Source organism: Chroicocephalus ridibundus, chromosome 1, assembly GCF_963924245.1.
Source record: "Chroicocephalus ridibundus chromosome 1, bChrRid1.1, whole genome shotgun sequence".
Taxonomy (NCBI): Eukaryota; Metazoa; Chordata; class Aves; order Charadriiformes; family Laridae; genus Chroicocephalus; species Chroicocephalus ridibundus.
In genome coordinates, this window is record NC_086284.1 from 20,528,223 (window position 1) to 20,543,592 (window position 15,370).

At 42.8% G+C, this 15,370-nt stretch overlaps 1 protein-coding gene across 1 annotated transcript; it reads left to right on the plus strand.

Moving 5' to 3' along the window:
- The first annotated feature begins 447 nt into the window (after positions 1 to 447).
- RAB39A (RAB39A, member RAS oncogene family) lies at positions 448 to 13,846 on the plus strand. The gene is made up of 2 exons (XM_063330390.1): positions 448 to 919; positions 11,004 to 13,846. The coding sequence occupies exons 1-2, from the start codon at positions 597 to 599 to the stop codon at positions 11,428 to 11,430; spliced, it is 750 nt and encodes a 249-aa protein (XP_063186460.1). The 5' UTR covers positions 448 to 596; the 3' UTR covers positions 11,431 to 13,846.
- The last annotated feature ends 1,524 nt before the right edge of the window (positions 13,847 to 15,370 follow it).

The following is a 15,370-nucleotide window of genomic DNA, read 5'->3' on the forward strand; positions in this document are numbered from 1 at the left end:
AGCATCCCCCTTCTCCGGGCCCACCCCTACACTTGTTGCCCACGGGAGCAGCTGGACGCTGGGCACGGGCAGTAGCCACAAAGCAGCCGTCCTCGCCGCGGCATGACGGCGGGCGGCCGGCGGTTCCCCCACCTCCCCACGCCGAGCCGCCGTGCGGGGCCGCCCAGCCCGCGGAGGAGGGCCCGTCTCGCCGCCCACATGACGGCGCGGTGGGAGGCCCCGGCGGGCGGTTCGTCCGCGCCACCGCAGAGCGGGCGGGAGAGGCGGGAGCGGCAGCGCACCCCGCGGCGGGAGAGGGGCGGGGGCGGCCGCGGCGGGGGCGCGGGGCCGGGGCCGGAGCCGGGGCCGGGCGGCGGCAGCGGGGCCGCGCCGGTGCTGAAGGGACAGCGCCCGCCCCGCCCCGCCCCGCCCCGCCCCGCCCGGGCAGCCACCGGGAGCCGGGCGCGGCGCCCCCGGCAGCGGGGCGGGGGGACCCGGCCTCCGCCCGCCCGCCGCCGCCCTGCCCGGCGCGGCCGGCTCCGGCACCCCGTCCTGCCCCCGCGGGAGCGGCTCCCCGGGCCCCGCGCACCCCCCGCCGCCGCCCTCCCGCTGCGCCGATGCCGGGCGTTGGGGCGATCGGAGCGCGGTGCAGGCACCGGCCGCGCAGGAGCCCCAGAAAGAGCCCCAAGGCGGAGGCGGGCCAGGCCGGGGCCGCCATGGACGCGGCGATTTGGATCTACCAGTTCCGGCTGATCGTGCTGGGCGACTCCACCGTCGGCAAGTCCTGCCTCTTGCACCGCTTCACCGAGGGCCGCTTCCCGGGGCCGCTGCACTCCGACCCCACCGTGGGTGTGGACTTCTTCTCTCGGCTGGTGGAGATCGAGCCCGGCAAGAGGGTCAAGCTGCAGCTCTGGGACACGGCGGGGCAGGAGCGGTTCAGGTACGGGACCCGGGATCTTCCCCCCCCTCCCCTCCGCCCCCAAGACTTGAGGGTCCCCACTGCCCTGCTGGCACTGTACCGTCATCATGACACATCTCCTGCCCCAAGGAGTTTGCCTTGCCCCCCAGCACGTCTCACTCTGCACCCACCTGGCTGCTGTGCCCCAAAGAGCCCTCAATCCCAGTGACATCCAGCCTCATGCCTACCAGTGTCCCCCAGCCCCATGGCCCACCATCCCTCTCACCCCACTGCCCACCAGTTCCCCACCAGGAGCTTCCTCCTTCCCCAGTCTTTCCATTCACACCCACCAGGGAACAGCTACCCTTCCCCTCCCAGTTCACACTAGGGGCTAACAAGTGGCCTTGTGTTTTTCCTTCCCTCCCTCATCTTTGCCCTCAAGCCCTAGACCTAGGGTAGCAATCCCTTCTCTGCATTTTTTTTTGTCCTTCTTTGCAGCAGGAGGCCCCTGCTTCACTCTGCATTTCTTACTTTGTCATCACCTCCGAACTCATCCTCCCCTGCAGTATTTCCCTCTGCCGTAACTCTCCCTCCCATGCAATCTGAAGAGACTAAGCCACCTCCCTGCTTTTCCTCTTTCCAGCACAGCAGCACTGCGAGCACCAGTGCAGCCTTGGCAGTGTGAAACCCACCGGGCAGCCAGCTACAGTCCCTTATTAGTGTTTTATCTGCCTTCTGCACCTGCTCTGCACTGGTGGTTGCCAGGAGCCTTCACTAATACTTCTATCATTTATAGTGTAGCTAAACTAGCTCAAATGCTGGGCTGAGTATTAAATCCTCTCCTTCGTCCTCTTTGTCATGAACAGGCAGCAAAACTACCCTCTTGTCCTGCCCCAAAAGAGTCATGGTCATTCCTCAACATACAAACTGGTACTGTCATTGACTTACTGTTGGGGCTTTGTTGTATCTATAGTGCTTGCCTCTTCAGGCAAGTTGTGTACGCATTTTAGTTTGGACTTGGGGTTCAGTAGGTATGAACTGGGGTGGGAGGCTAATGTGTAGCCCGTTTATCTGTTGCGATACGTGGTACCTGACCCACACACTTGTTACTGGGGTGCCAGCAGTAGTGTTAAGTGGGTCTCCTCACTGGCCAGGATCGATTCTTTTATGTTGTCTGTCTTCCGCTGCAACAGTTGTGCAGATTCTCGCACTCAGCTGAAGAGGTGGGATTTCACTGTTTTACCAGGCAACACAAACACTTTTTTTTTCTTTTTCCAATAACAAGCATTACAGTGAAATAACAAACTTTCCTGGGCTTGCATGAGTCACAACTTTATACATACGTTTGCAGGCAGGCCTCTGAAGGGTTAGCAAAGAAATTAACTGTGATAATAGCAAGCTCTTAGCATTTTTCAACCTCCTTGTGCTTTCCAGCAAAGAATGTAAAATACTTGTAAACAAGTGACTAAGAATGTATGATCTCTTTATTTTGAATTTGCTGACAAATAGGCGGGATGGCCAATGACAAGGCACTTGACTAAAAGGAATGCAAATACAGAGAGTTTTGCATACATTTTAAATCAAATGATAGCCATCTTTTAGCCTGGGAATGCTCAGGGGATATACAGTGATGAGTCATGCAGCCAGTTGCTTTTAAATTTACCATTAGTATACATCTGTGTTTTTTCTAATACCCAGAAGATAAGAAACTGAAGGAAGTAGTTTTAAACATTTGTGTTTCTTTTTCTGCTAAGAGTTTCTTGTCAGTTGGTGTGCCAAATATCATAGAGTTTATTGTATAGTCTGTTTCACACTTTCTGAAGTAAATTATAAATATTTTACTAAGTTATACATCACAGGTTAAAATCTTGCATATTCTGTTCTTTGCTAATGGGGAAGATTACAGATCACAAGCAAAGATGGTCTTGGGGAAGAACTAATTATTCCAAGAAGTAATCTAATTTTTGGAATGCCAAGCAGTTTGCAGTTCTGATTCTCAATTCTGCTCTGGTTCACTTGCATTGGGACTTTAGAGGAGGTAAAACCTGGCTTTAAAGCTGCCTGGGGAGTTCCCAGGGTGCAGGGCAAACTACTGGAAGCATAATAACACCCTTCTTTTGGTCACAGGCATTAGGGACATTCCCAGGGGAAAAGTAAGGTGTGACACAGTTGCCATCACACTCTTGAAAGAGAGCGCTTATTTTCTTGGAGAAGTTGTTTTCGAAAAATTCTTACATGTGTCTAGTTCATTGATGCTGCTGTATTTGAACTGGATTTCATGCATGGTCTTAGAAATCATCTTTAACATACACTGTTTGCATTACTTCTCAAATAAAGTAATTCTCGCTATTTCCACAAGAAGGGTGAGCAAGCTGCAAACACTGGTGCCGAACGGTTTACTTATTTTGAGCTCAGACAGGGCAGTTACTGACTACATTTACGTTGATGTCAGTACGGCATCACTAAGCAGAATCTCCCATTGTGCTAGGTGCCATATGGACCACAACAACATAATCATTAACTTTAACACCTTACTAGAACTAGAACAAGAACCTACAGACTAGTTCAGTATAGACTCAGGTCTGTAATGCGGACTAAGGTAAATGAGGGGTACACCCTAGGTTTCTTTCTGTCTTGAGATTAGTTGCCATTTAGAGCAATCTGCTGCTTTGTCTGTGTTTCACATCATCTACTTTGCTGTTTGTTTAATTTTCCTATCTTTAAATCCAACAATGTATTTAAATCATGAAACTTCCAAGCCTATAAAGTGCTTGGTAGTGGCGCTAACACTGAGAGTTCATTTCAAGAACGTAGGGGCAAAATATTGTGGGGATGCCTCAATTATATTAACCCACTTTTTAGTAGACTACGATATTAGATACATTCTGTTTCTAACACATGGCTTGAAAATAAAACACTATTCTTATTCTTTTTGAGTAAGCAATGCGTATTTTCAAAATTAATACCATTACAATGTAGTCTTTAGTCATAGCATAAAAGTAAGCCTTCAAAATTAGATAAAGCTTTTAGTGAAAGTTTGGTTCATCTGGTAAAGATCAGTAAGATCATAATGAGAAAGAAACACTGACTGATTTAAAGTCACCCTAAAGCCATAGTCTGATGTGATTAATACATCTTCTCATTCATTTTCAGAAACATTTGTTCAGTGTCCATCATCTTACCAAGGCTTTTCTTGAGATTATTATTTAGGGTCTTATATCTTGAACCTAATATTTAGATTAAGCTAAGAGAATGACTTCTGTTCTAGACAGTATTTTCCCCTTCCATAATGGTAGTTTAGGCAGAATTAATAAGCAGAACCAAACCCATGCTCTACATGGGAAGTCATGATTTACAAAAGCATTTAAGATCTGCATTTAACAAATATTCCCAATTAAAACTAAAGACTTTAAAGTTATCCTTCAGAAAAACATTCTAACGTATCATTGTACATCACAATATATAACTTCTTGAGGAGTGGTCTCACCTCCAGCAATTTCAAATACAGAACTATCTGGAAGAACCTCACGGCATTCAATACCAAAGTGTCATGGTTCCCTTTTTTAATACGTAGTATGGTCTTATCTTTTTAGCATGTTCTAATAGGGAAAAACTGATTTTCTCCAACCCTTTATCTGTGTTTACCTTTCATTTATTACAAATGTCAAGCATTGTATGAAATGAACAAAAATATTATTCATTCAAGTATTTTTGATGAAAATAAAAACTTAGGATGGTCTGGAGGATGCTAGGACAGTCCATATTTAACAACAGCATAGATAAGGAGCTTTGTCATCTCTATTTATTTATATGGAGCGGGGGAGAAAATAAGAATTAGCTTTTCAATAACGCTTACATCAATTTTTGTAACTCAGGCAAAGATGGTAAAATAGTTCACATATTTAGTGTGGACCGACTGGAGGCTGTAGCACACCCATCATCAGTGGCTGGTGCGACACGCTCACTCCAGCCTGGAAGAGGAGGAGCTGCCTGGCCACGTAGGCCTGCGGTCCCCAAGGGGTTACACTCACCTCTGTTAAGTAGGAGGGTTGTTTCCTTTCATTTAGTGTAGCCATAGGAAGCAGGCAAACTCCCTCCTGAAATACCAGCTTGCACCTTGAACAAAGGGCCAGGCAGACAGATTGGTTTGGGCACTTCCATTAGCTATTGCTTTGAGAAGGCTTCGGAGTCTTCTGTGAAAAAGAAGCTGGGAGAGGAGACAGCGAAGAAGTACTGGGCATGAAGGAATACAAGAAAAACAAAGAGGTTTAGGAAGAGTATATGTATATTTGATACATTAAATAAATTAATAAATATATAAAATAAATAAGTAAATACATGAATAAAGACAGTTGCAGTGATGGATTTAAGAGTTCAGTCCCCCTTTCATTCAACCTTACAGGCAGGTTTTCCAGACTCTAAGAATGAAGTTCTGCTTCCCACTTCCAACCAGCACCTCCTCTGAACATCGTCCTGCAAGAAGATGGCAGGCTTCATTGCTGTCTTCCCAATTTTAGAAGAAAGCTGCTCTTTGGCCATTACTTTTTCATCCTAATCCTACCCTGTCCCTAACTTAAGGCTTTTCCTCTTCTAAAGGAAGTTCTCCTCTCTCCCTCCTTCCCCACAGAAAATTAATCATGGTGCTTGTGGTTTGTCTATTTACTAGAGCTCACTCAGTCTCTTGTTCATAGAATCACAGAATGGTTTGGGCTAGAAGGGACCTTAAAGATCATCCAAGCCCCCTGCCCTGGGCAGGGACACCTCTCACTAGACCAGGTTATTCAATGCCCCATCCACCCTGGCCTTGAACATTTCCAGGGATGGGGCATCCACAATTTCTCTGGGCAACCTGTTCCGGTGCCTCACCACCCTCACAGGAAAGGATTTCTTCCTAATATCTAATCTAAGTCTCCCCTCTTTCAGTTTAAAACCGTTATCCCTCGTCCTATCGCTACACTCCCTGATAAAGAGTCCCTCCCCATCTCTCCTGTAGGCCCCCTTTAGGTACTGGAAGGCTGCTATAAGGTCTCCCTGGAGCCTTCTCTTCTCCAGGCTGAACAACCCCAACTCTCTCAGCCTGTCTTCATAGCAGAGGTGCTCCAGCCCTCTGATCATCTTCGTGGCCCTCCACTGGACCCGCTCCAACAGGTCCACGTCCTTCTTATGCTGAGGACTCCAGAGCTGCACGCAATTCAGTACTTGTTCAGTCTTCCATGGAATACAGAAAAACTCTTCACATTCATAACATCTTTCCCAAGGAGATCTACAAGCCTACAAGCATATCTTTTGTTGGCTACCATGCACTCTCATCACCAAGCTTTTCAGTGAAGACATATGCAGTGCATTGGCATGGCCTGTAAAGTCTATAAAGCTGTACATCTTCTGAGCAAAACCCCTCGAGTGGCCTCTGTACCATGGGCTCTGTGAACATTGACCTGTGCCTTGTGAAGTAGTGCACGAGGAATCTGTGTGAAAGACAGGTACCTCCACTGTGCTAAAAGAAAGTTCCTCTGCATTTTGTGAGGTGTTGGGATGCTCTTGGGAAGCGCTCCCAAGTAGAACCTTCCAGGCACTCACCTGGAGCAATGGTTTGGTTTCAGCTTTGATGCAAGATAAGAGGGAAGGCAGGGCTGTCCCTGCCAAGTGGCTGCAGCCTGCGCAGAGGCAGAGCGCTCGGGTCCCCCGGCAAGCTTCTTCAGGCACCGTGGTTAGATATGCAGCTGAGTGAAGCACAACTTTAGATGTTGGCTCTTATAGTTCTGCCCAAGCCTCGTCGAAGGCACTTAAAAGTCCTATAATTTTTAGCGACAATATTAATAAGAAGCAAAAATTGCCCTTGCACTTAGTTTTATAAAGAAAAAAACAAAAAACAAAAGGAGGTAGACCTACCAGACCACCTAAGTGAACGCTCTTTCGTTCTTTCTGGGTGTGATAGAGGACATAAGTGAGCAGAAGTACATCCACTTCATACAGTCCATTTCTAAATAACTCTAAGCTGTCTATAAAAATATATGTTTAATACTTAATCTACTCTGATTATCATATTTAAGTCAAATATTTTGCATCTATAAGATGTTTCAGATGCTGTTGAACAACCTACCACATTCATGTGCCCAGACGTTTTTCCCACTTGATGGCCTAAACTTTCTGCTTCAAAATTTTGTATTATTTGTCAGGAAAACTTTCTCTTAAAATGTAACTGCAAATAATAACTCACCTTAATAGTAAAACTATTCAAAAATTTGTAGACCATATTTTAACAAACATCATCCTTTTCTCAGATGTTAGACAAGCACGTAACATATCATATGTATCTTTAAAACTTTTTGTGTCACTTTTTTCTTTTGTTATTGTTTTCTGAAGTCTTTCTAGTATAGCAACATTTTTTTGGTAATGAGAAAACTAATTTCAAATTATACACACCAAAAATAGAGAAAAAACAAACGCTGTCTCTCCTATATATTCACACAGTTTCTGTGATGTGCAGCCCAAAGTTACAGGTGCTTTTTAATCCATCTCTGTTACAAGCAATACATACACATAATTAAATATAATGGCTTAGATCATCCGCTAGTGTAAATTAGCATATCTCTGCAAAGTGAGTTACAACAGATGAGGGTACTGACTCCTGTGTATGAGCAACCAGTAACACAGGGAGGGCTGTTTTTCAGCACTCCAGTTCATAGATACATGCTGTAACATCGTTCTATATAGAAATGCTTGGTAAATGATGCACTGCATTTTCAATACTAACCTACTTCCTTCCCTGGCTAATGCATTTCTTTGTCATAACTGTTTTCAAGATCTTTTTTTTAAATGCAAATAGATTGTATCAGCTTCCATTTCTCCAAATCAAATACCGTTTTCGTCACGCACTTCTGCTCTTTCTAGAACTACTTGAATTATTTTAATGTACTCATTTGTGTTTGCATCTGCTCTACAGCAAAGAAGTGCTTAAGAAAACCTGAAACAGATCTTTATGGCACCTTTATTTAACACTTTACAAAATGTGACACCCCTCCTTTATGGTCTTAAATAATTTTGTGAAACCATGAGTTATTTTTCATATCCAGCCTATTTGAATTAATCTGAGGGTAAGATCCTATTGTCTTCACATTCGAACTGTTCAGAGAGACACTCCATGGACTATATTGCTGGGAATGTAGAAAAGATCTTTCCAAACTTTAGGACAAACGCTCCCTATTATCTGTATCAACACATGTAAGTCTGTGGGGCCAGATGGGATTCACCCAAGGGTACTGAGGGCGCTGAGGGAAGTGCTCATCAGGCACTTCCCATCATTTACCAACAATCCTGGCTAACTGGGGAGGTGCCAGCTGACTGGAGGTTAGCAAATGTGATGCCTGTCTATAAGCGGGACGATCTGGGGAACTACAGGCCTGGCAGCCTGGGGAAGCTGAGGGGAAGCCTGGGGGTGCTGGGGAAGGTTATGGAGCAGCTCATCTTGAGTGCCATCATGTGGCACGTACAGGACAAACAGGTGTTCAGGCCCAGTCAGTGTGGGTTTGTGAAAGGCAGGTCCTGCTTAATTAACCTGATCTCCTTCTATGACAAGGTGACCCACTTAGAGGACAAGGGAAAGGCTGTGGATGTTGTCTACCTAAACTTTAGTAAAGACTGTGACACTGTTTCCCACAGCATTCTCCTGGAGAAACCGTCTGCTCATGGGTTGGATGGTGGTATGCTTCGCTGGGTAAAAAACTGGCTGGCTGGGCAGGCCCAAAGAGTGCTGGTGAATGGAGTTAAATCCAGTTGGCGGCCGGTCACAAGTGGTGTTCTCCAGGGATCAGCATTGGGGTCAGTTCTCTTTAATATCTTTATCAATGATCTGGACGAGGGGATCGAGTGCACCCCCAGTAAGTTTGCAGATGACACCAAGTTGGGCAGGAGTGTCAGCCTGCTTGAGGGTAGAAAGGCTTTGCAGAGGGATCTGGACAGGCTGGATCAATGGGCCGAGGCCAATGGTATGAGCTTCAACAAGACCAAGTGCCAAGTCCTGCACTTGGGTCACAACAGCCCCATCCATGCAGTGCTACAGGCTTGGGCAAGAGTGGCTGGAGAGCTGCCTGGCAGAAAAGGACCTGGGGGTGTTGGTTGACAGCTGGCTGAATATGAGCCAGCAGTGTGCCCAGGTGGACAAGGCGGCCAACAGCATCCTGGCCTGTATCAGAAACTGTATGGCCAGCAGGACTAGGGAAGTGGTTGTATCTCTGCACTCAACACCTCAAATACTGTGTTCAGTTTTGGGCCCCTCGCTACAGGAGGGACACTGCAAGCATGTTCAGAGAAGGGCAATGAACCTGGTGAGGGGTCTTGAGCACAGATCCTATGAGGAGCAGCTGAGGGAACTGGGGATGTTTAGCCTGGAGAAAAGAAGGCTGAGGGGAGGCCTTATCACTCTCCACAACTACTAGAAAGGAGGTTGTAGTGAGGGAGGGGTTGGTCTCTTCTCCAAAGTAACAAGGGATAGGACAAGAGGAAATGGCTTAAAGTTGCGCCAGGGGAAGTTTGGATTGGATATTAGGGAAAATTTCTTCACTGAAAGTGTTGTCAAACATTGGAACAGGCTGCCCAGGGAAGTGGTTGAGGCATCATCCCTGGAGGTATTCAGAAGACGGGCAGACGTGGTGCTTAGGGACATGGTTTAGTGGTGGTTTTGGTAGTGTTATGTTAATGGTTGGACTTGATAATCTTGAAGGCCTTTTCCAACCTAAATGATTCTGTGAAAACCATTTCAAATGCCATTTGCTGTGGCTAAATGGATTTAGATATGCCAAGAAACCGAAGGCTTATCTAGCTGTGCACTTACCTGTCTGTAATACGACAACTGCTGCTAATTATACAATTATATGTTCAAATTGTTATAAAACCCTACATGAAATATGATGAACTGAAAATCAGAAGGAGCTACTATTATGGAAAGATCTGTTATTGTGTACAGTTCATCCTGATTCCAAAGGTTTTGAGGCTGCATCCTCTTCATAATCATAAGCTAAAATGGAATTAATTCTTGGCTAAATTATAATTTCAAATAATGACTATTAATAGAAATTGTGCATCTCATTTCAGTTGGAGAATACTTATATATACCCTAGCTATGTATTTATGCTAGTAAGGAGTGCTTGCGTCCACTCCTTGGTAGGCTGTCACTTCCTTTAAAATGCCTTTCCTCACCGTCTCCATCATCCCCTATTTCTCATGATTAGAGACTTACAACATTTTTTTAGTCCCTGTATCTTTCTCTCTCTACATTCCAACAAACATTTTTTCTTCTTCTTGGGCATATTAAAAATCTTTTCAACCAGAGGAAGGGTTTCCTTCTTCCAAAATTCTTTCCAGTGAATGCTCTGGAACATGAGGGCTCAAAAATAGAAAAGATCTGTTGCCAGTCCTGGAAGTCTCGTGCCGAAAAAGAGCTTTTGAACGTCTGTGTGAAAGAGACACTGGAGGTAGAAGTGTTCCTTGCCAATGCTGTAACAAGTGTGTGTTTGCCCAGCTCAGTTACTTTTGGGCAGTTTTGTTTTGGTAGTTTCCTTTCGCAGGCTGTTACCTGTTGACTTCTGCAAGCACAAAGAAATATGATTATGTGTACAAATTTTTCTATCAAAGATTTTTTCTGCAAGGAATACAAAAGGATATGCTCATATACTCGTAAGCTTATACTCCAGGTTTCGCAACATCTGCCTACATATTTCAGTTTGAAATAAGTGATTAGAGCAGAGCAAAGTGCATGTTTGTATAAAACTGAAGGACTCAGACTTTAACACCATCAAGTATTTGACAAATATTTTTTTTCTGTGCACATGTGCCACAGTTTGCTAATAAAGAGTACTCTGCAGAAAAATTCAGCATTCAAAATTCACACTAGAGATGTTGGCTTCAAGAATGTTTAGAAAGTAACTTTTGAACGTAAGAAAAAAATGAAAAAGCATTTTTGTGTGTAGAAGGTAAATTAATAAATTCATATCAGTTTTAAAAAAACAAAGATATTTCATAAAGCTTATAGTAGACAAATAACACATGGCCACATGGAAACGTAACCTATTTACGAATAAAGCAAAAATGTATTTTCATTTTCCTTTTTCTCTCTTTTTTTCCTTCACAGATCAATAACACGATCTTACTATCGCAACTCTGTGGGTGGCTTACTAGTGTTTGACATCACAAATCGACGATCTTTTGAACATGTGAAAGACTGGCTAGAAGAAGCAAAAATGCATGTGCAGCCTTTTCAGATTGTGTTCCTGTTAGTAGGACATAAATGTGACTTAGTGTCACAGCGTGAGGTCACAAGAGAAGAAGCTGAAAAACTGTCATCTGACTGTGGTATGAAATATATAGAAACATCAGCAAAAGATGCCACGAATGTTGAAGAGTCCTTTACAATTCTAACACGAGACATCTATGAACTTGTTAAAAAAGGAGAAATCTCAATACAAGATGGATGGGAAGGTGTCAAGAGCGGCTTTGTTCCAAACGTTGTACATTCATCAGAAGAAGCTGTAAAGCCCAGAAGACAATGCATCTGCTGAATCTGTAGCATGCCAAAGAGCACATCGGGTGTTCAGAAGATGATGCCAACCTAAATAACAGAATAATGATTTTGAAACATTAGATCATGCCATAGCTGAATCATAGAACGGTAATTTGTTTTTTTTATCCTTCTGTCTAGGTCATAACTTCATGAAACTTTTAAGTGCTTTTTTTCTTTTACGAAGTATAGTAACTTTGTGTGGTCTTCAGGAAAAGAAATTATATATTGCTAAAGGAAAAACTAATCCTATAGCAAGACACTGAGAAAGTGCAATAATCATCGTTACAACATCCTCTCTTGGGCTTTGCATTTTGAATGCTGTTTAAAATCAAGGCTTGCTAGCTGAGGATCAGATGAGCTCATTACTTTTGTTCATCTTGTCTTAGTTTTGGACAAGAAAGTGTTATACCATATACTTTTTTAACATGATTCTTTACTCAAGTGCAGGGTTGCTAATGACCATTAAAGTTTAGAATGCTGTAGAATTTCATAATAAAGATAACTCTAAAGAAAGCAAGCAGAAAGATTGCTCCAATAGCAAACACTTTTGATATGACTATGAATACACGCCTTACTAAAGAAAAAGAATGTTTTAGAAAAGATGATTTATTTGTATACGAAAATGGGAAATAGAAGCAATTAAATTTATTATTAAATATTTTCTGAATTGCCAATGAAACTAAATGTAACATCACATATGATCCAGCTGTTACTTGACTTGTATACAAAACAGATTTCCCAACCACTGGAGTTACATTTCGGAGGCCAGATCCTCAGCTGGGTAATTATCATAGCCACGCTGATGCCTAGGGAATTATGTTAATTTACACAAACAAATTCCATATTAGCTTTAAAATATAAATCTACTTCTAATTAGAAGTAAAAGTAAGTTAAGAAGTGCTGCAACCCATGGGGACCAAGGCCTTAAATTTGAATAGAGCAGGATTGTTTTATTCTCAGACAGCAAATGTTAAACTGTTATCTAAAAAATGAAGTTTTTAAAACCAAAACTGTTATGAATAGAGTGTTTGGAGAGGAGAGAATTTCTACAATAATGCTTGGCTACAGAGAGCAAAGCTGGAGAACCCCTATTCTAAGAAAGCAACACATAATAGCTTTTAATAACAATAATAATAGGAGAAATCTGTGATCATGTAGCATTTTACTGAGCTTGAGGTCATCTTCCTACTCCTCTGAATATAACACACACTAGCTTTATGCAAACTATGCCCTATATGTCTAGCACTTAAATACCAAATAAGTCTATTTCTATTTTATTGTAGTAGTATAACAAGATGACTTGATCTCCAGAGTTGATAAGCATCTACAGTTTATCTGGGCATACTCATAACCTCCAAACATCAAGCCAGTTATCGTCATACAAAGGTGTGTTCCCGTGTTACAGTTCTCCATTTTCAAGACCAGGCAACAACTCTATCTAATCTAGCTTTTTTCTTCAACAAACATATAATTGGTTTTCCTTCAGGTTACTATTAGTTCCTTTTACAATCCTTTTGTAAATATTCCATAGTATAGAGACAGGTTGTTTGGTTCCAGTTATTTTATTCATTTAGGGTCACTAAAATTATTGACTTCAAAGGGAACTGAAAGGTTAATTTTTTCAATAGCCTGAATCTCACTTGCACTGAGGCACAGTTACACTGTCTTAGAAGGATACAGAGGCCTTAATATAAACAGGAATCAGCCTTAATTCATTAGCAATTAAAAGTTAGTTAATTCTAGTCTCAGCGTGCCACAAAGTAATTGCTGTGAGCCTGATTCTCTATTAAACTACATATATCAGTTGTTTACACCAAATCGATTTTGATTTGAGGGCATTTTAGGCCCTCTTTACAAAGTAAATGTGACTACAGATGCCAAAAGGTAGTGCAGAATCAGGCTGTGTGCATTTGACACCGACTTCCCTCTGATAGTAGGCCCACGTTGTATATATCAGAAGATCTTCTCTTAGTTGTTTAAGAGGACAGAACGGGCCAACAAATAAATTGGTGTCTGGGGAGTCAACAGACCTAAAGTCTGCCACTGGTTCACTGTGTGTTTCTGAGCACGGCATTTATGTTTTCTGTGCCTCACCTTCTGTATCTCAAAAATAGAGATGATCATTCTTCCTTGAATTCACAAAGACTGCTGAGACCCAATCTGACTGTATGATCTTCAGTCTGGACTCTTTTCTCTGTGCGCTACCTGTTGCAGGGTGTTTAGCACCGTGGGATGTGGATACTGGTTTCTTCTGCCGTACCAAAAAAAAAAAAAATTAAAAATATTAAAACAGCTTTATAAGTACCAGGTATCGCTATTACTATGAAGCTACACTTCATTAGACATTTCATTACTTTCAGGTTAAAATCTCTTATCTTAAACTTTACTTCCTGGGTGCTCTGGAGCCAGTGAGATTTTCATTCTGTATGAGAAAAATCGGGTGTGTTGGGGGAAGGGACTGGGAGAAGAGGGGAGTGGAGGGGAGGTATGCGCAGGGAAATAAACAGTGGTCAGAACAGAGCCTTAATGATCTCTGCCGTCAATGTTGTACCTGTAGTGTCACATTTGTTACACTGGGAATAGAGCTTTTAACTAGATTCAACTGTGTAAGGACCTGCTGTTGTCAACGCAACTAGAAGACAAGTTCACTGCATTTTAAAGTACTGTGCACATAGCTGTCTTATTTGTAATTCCTAAAATTGTAGATTAACATGTACATTCAAACATTGTCTATCTTGATGATATATTAAAGCACTACTGTACCTTCTCACCACACGCAGTTAAGAGAAATGACTGATAAATAGATGATGTGCTGAAATACCTCATTTTGTTTTCAGATGCTTTGCAGTACAGTATATAGGTAACAGCTTGAAGAGGCTGTAGAATGGATTATAGGTCAGTGCAAGTATATTCTTTTTTTTTCTCCCAAGGAAGGGCAAATACAACACTTATTATTGATACTAGAATGAAATTTCCAGAAATTACAGAAAACTCATTTGTCAGCCAAATTAATAAGTAGGAATTATTTATTTAAGAAAACCCCACAACTTCTGCAAGTTAAAGTCTGGTAAATCCCAGTTAGAAAAAGGTAAAACCTGTTGAAATAGTAAGCTGTTTGCATCTGGATTCGTAGGCCTGACAAATGAATGGATTTAAAGTATTGTTTTGGACTCCTAAAATGTTTAAATTTTCATTGCTTTTATTTTTAAGTTTGATGAAGAAGAATGAAAACCTTCTTCTACTCATTTAAGTTTTTTACACGTGAATTCTTCAGATATTTTGGCTTGCTTATAATTGCATCTGTGTAAGAAGCAGAACCTAGCTGCATACCCTAGGAATCAACCAAGGAAAAAAAACTGAGGTAGCGTATGTTCATACTATTCATTTATGCCTTTGGTATGGAATAGACTTACCAATCTAACTTCAAGCTGATGACTGTCCTGTGCTCACAGAAAATAATACAGGCTTGACAGAGCACCCAAGTGCACTGCAGGTGCTCTGTGCTGAGATCCCTTCTGCCACAGCCAAAGTGTTATTGTACCCAAGCTGCCTAACTTAAAGCAAAAATAGGTGCATGCACTGTGCTCATAGGTATTTCGGTCTCAGTGTTTCAGCTCACTTACTTATAGAATACATGCTTCACTGCCCTCTTTTTACATAATTAACATCCAGGGAGAGCACTTTTCCCCCAGCTCCAGACCCCTGCAGATGACATCAGCTCCTCCAAGTCTCTGGCACAGCAATCTCAGCAGCCTTTATTCAGCCTAGGAGAGAAAGAAGGAAGGCTGAGGGTTTATTCTTCACATGGGTGTGGAAGCATACGACAAACATGCCGGACTGTTTCAGAAATCATTAAATATCAAAACACAATTGTCAGTAGCAAACATTTGCATTGCTCATTTCTCAGAGTCCAAAGACAATCTTTTAAATAACTGAAT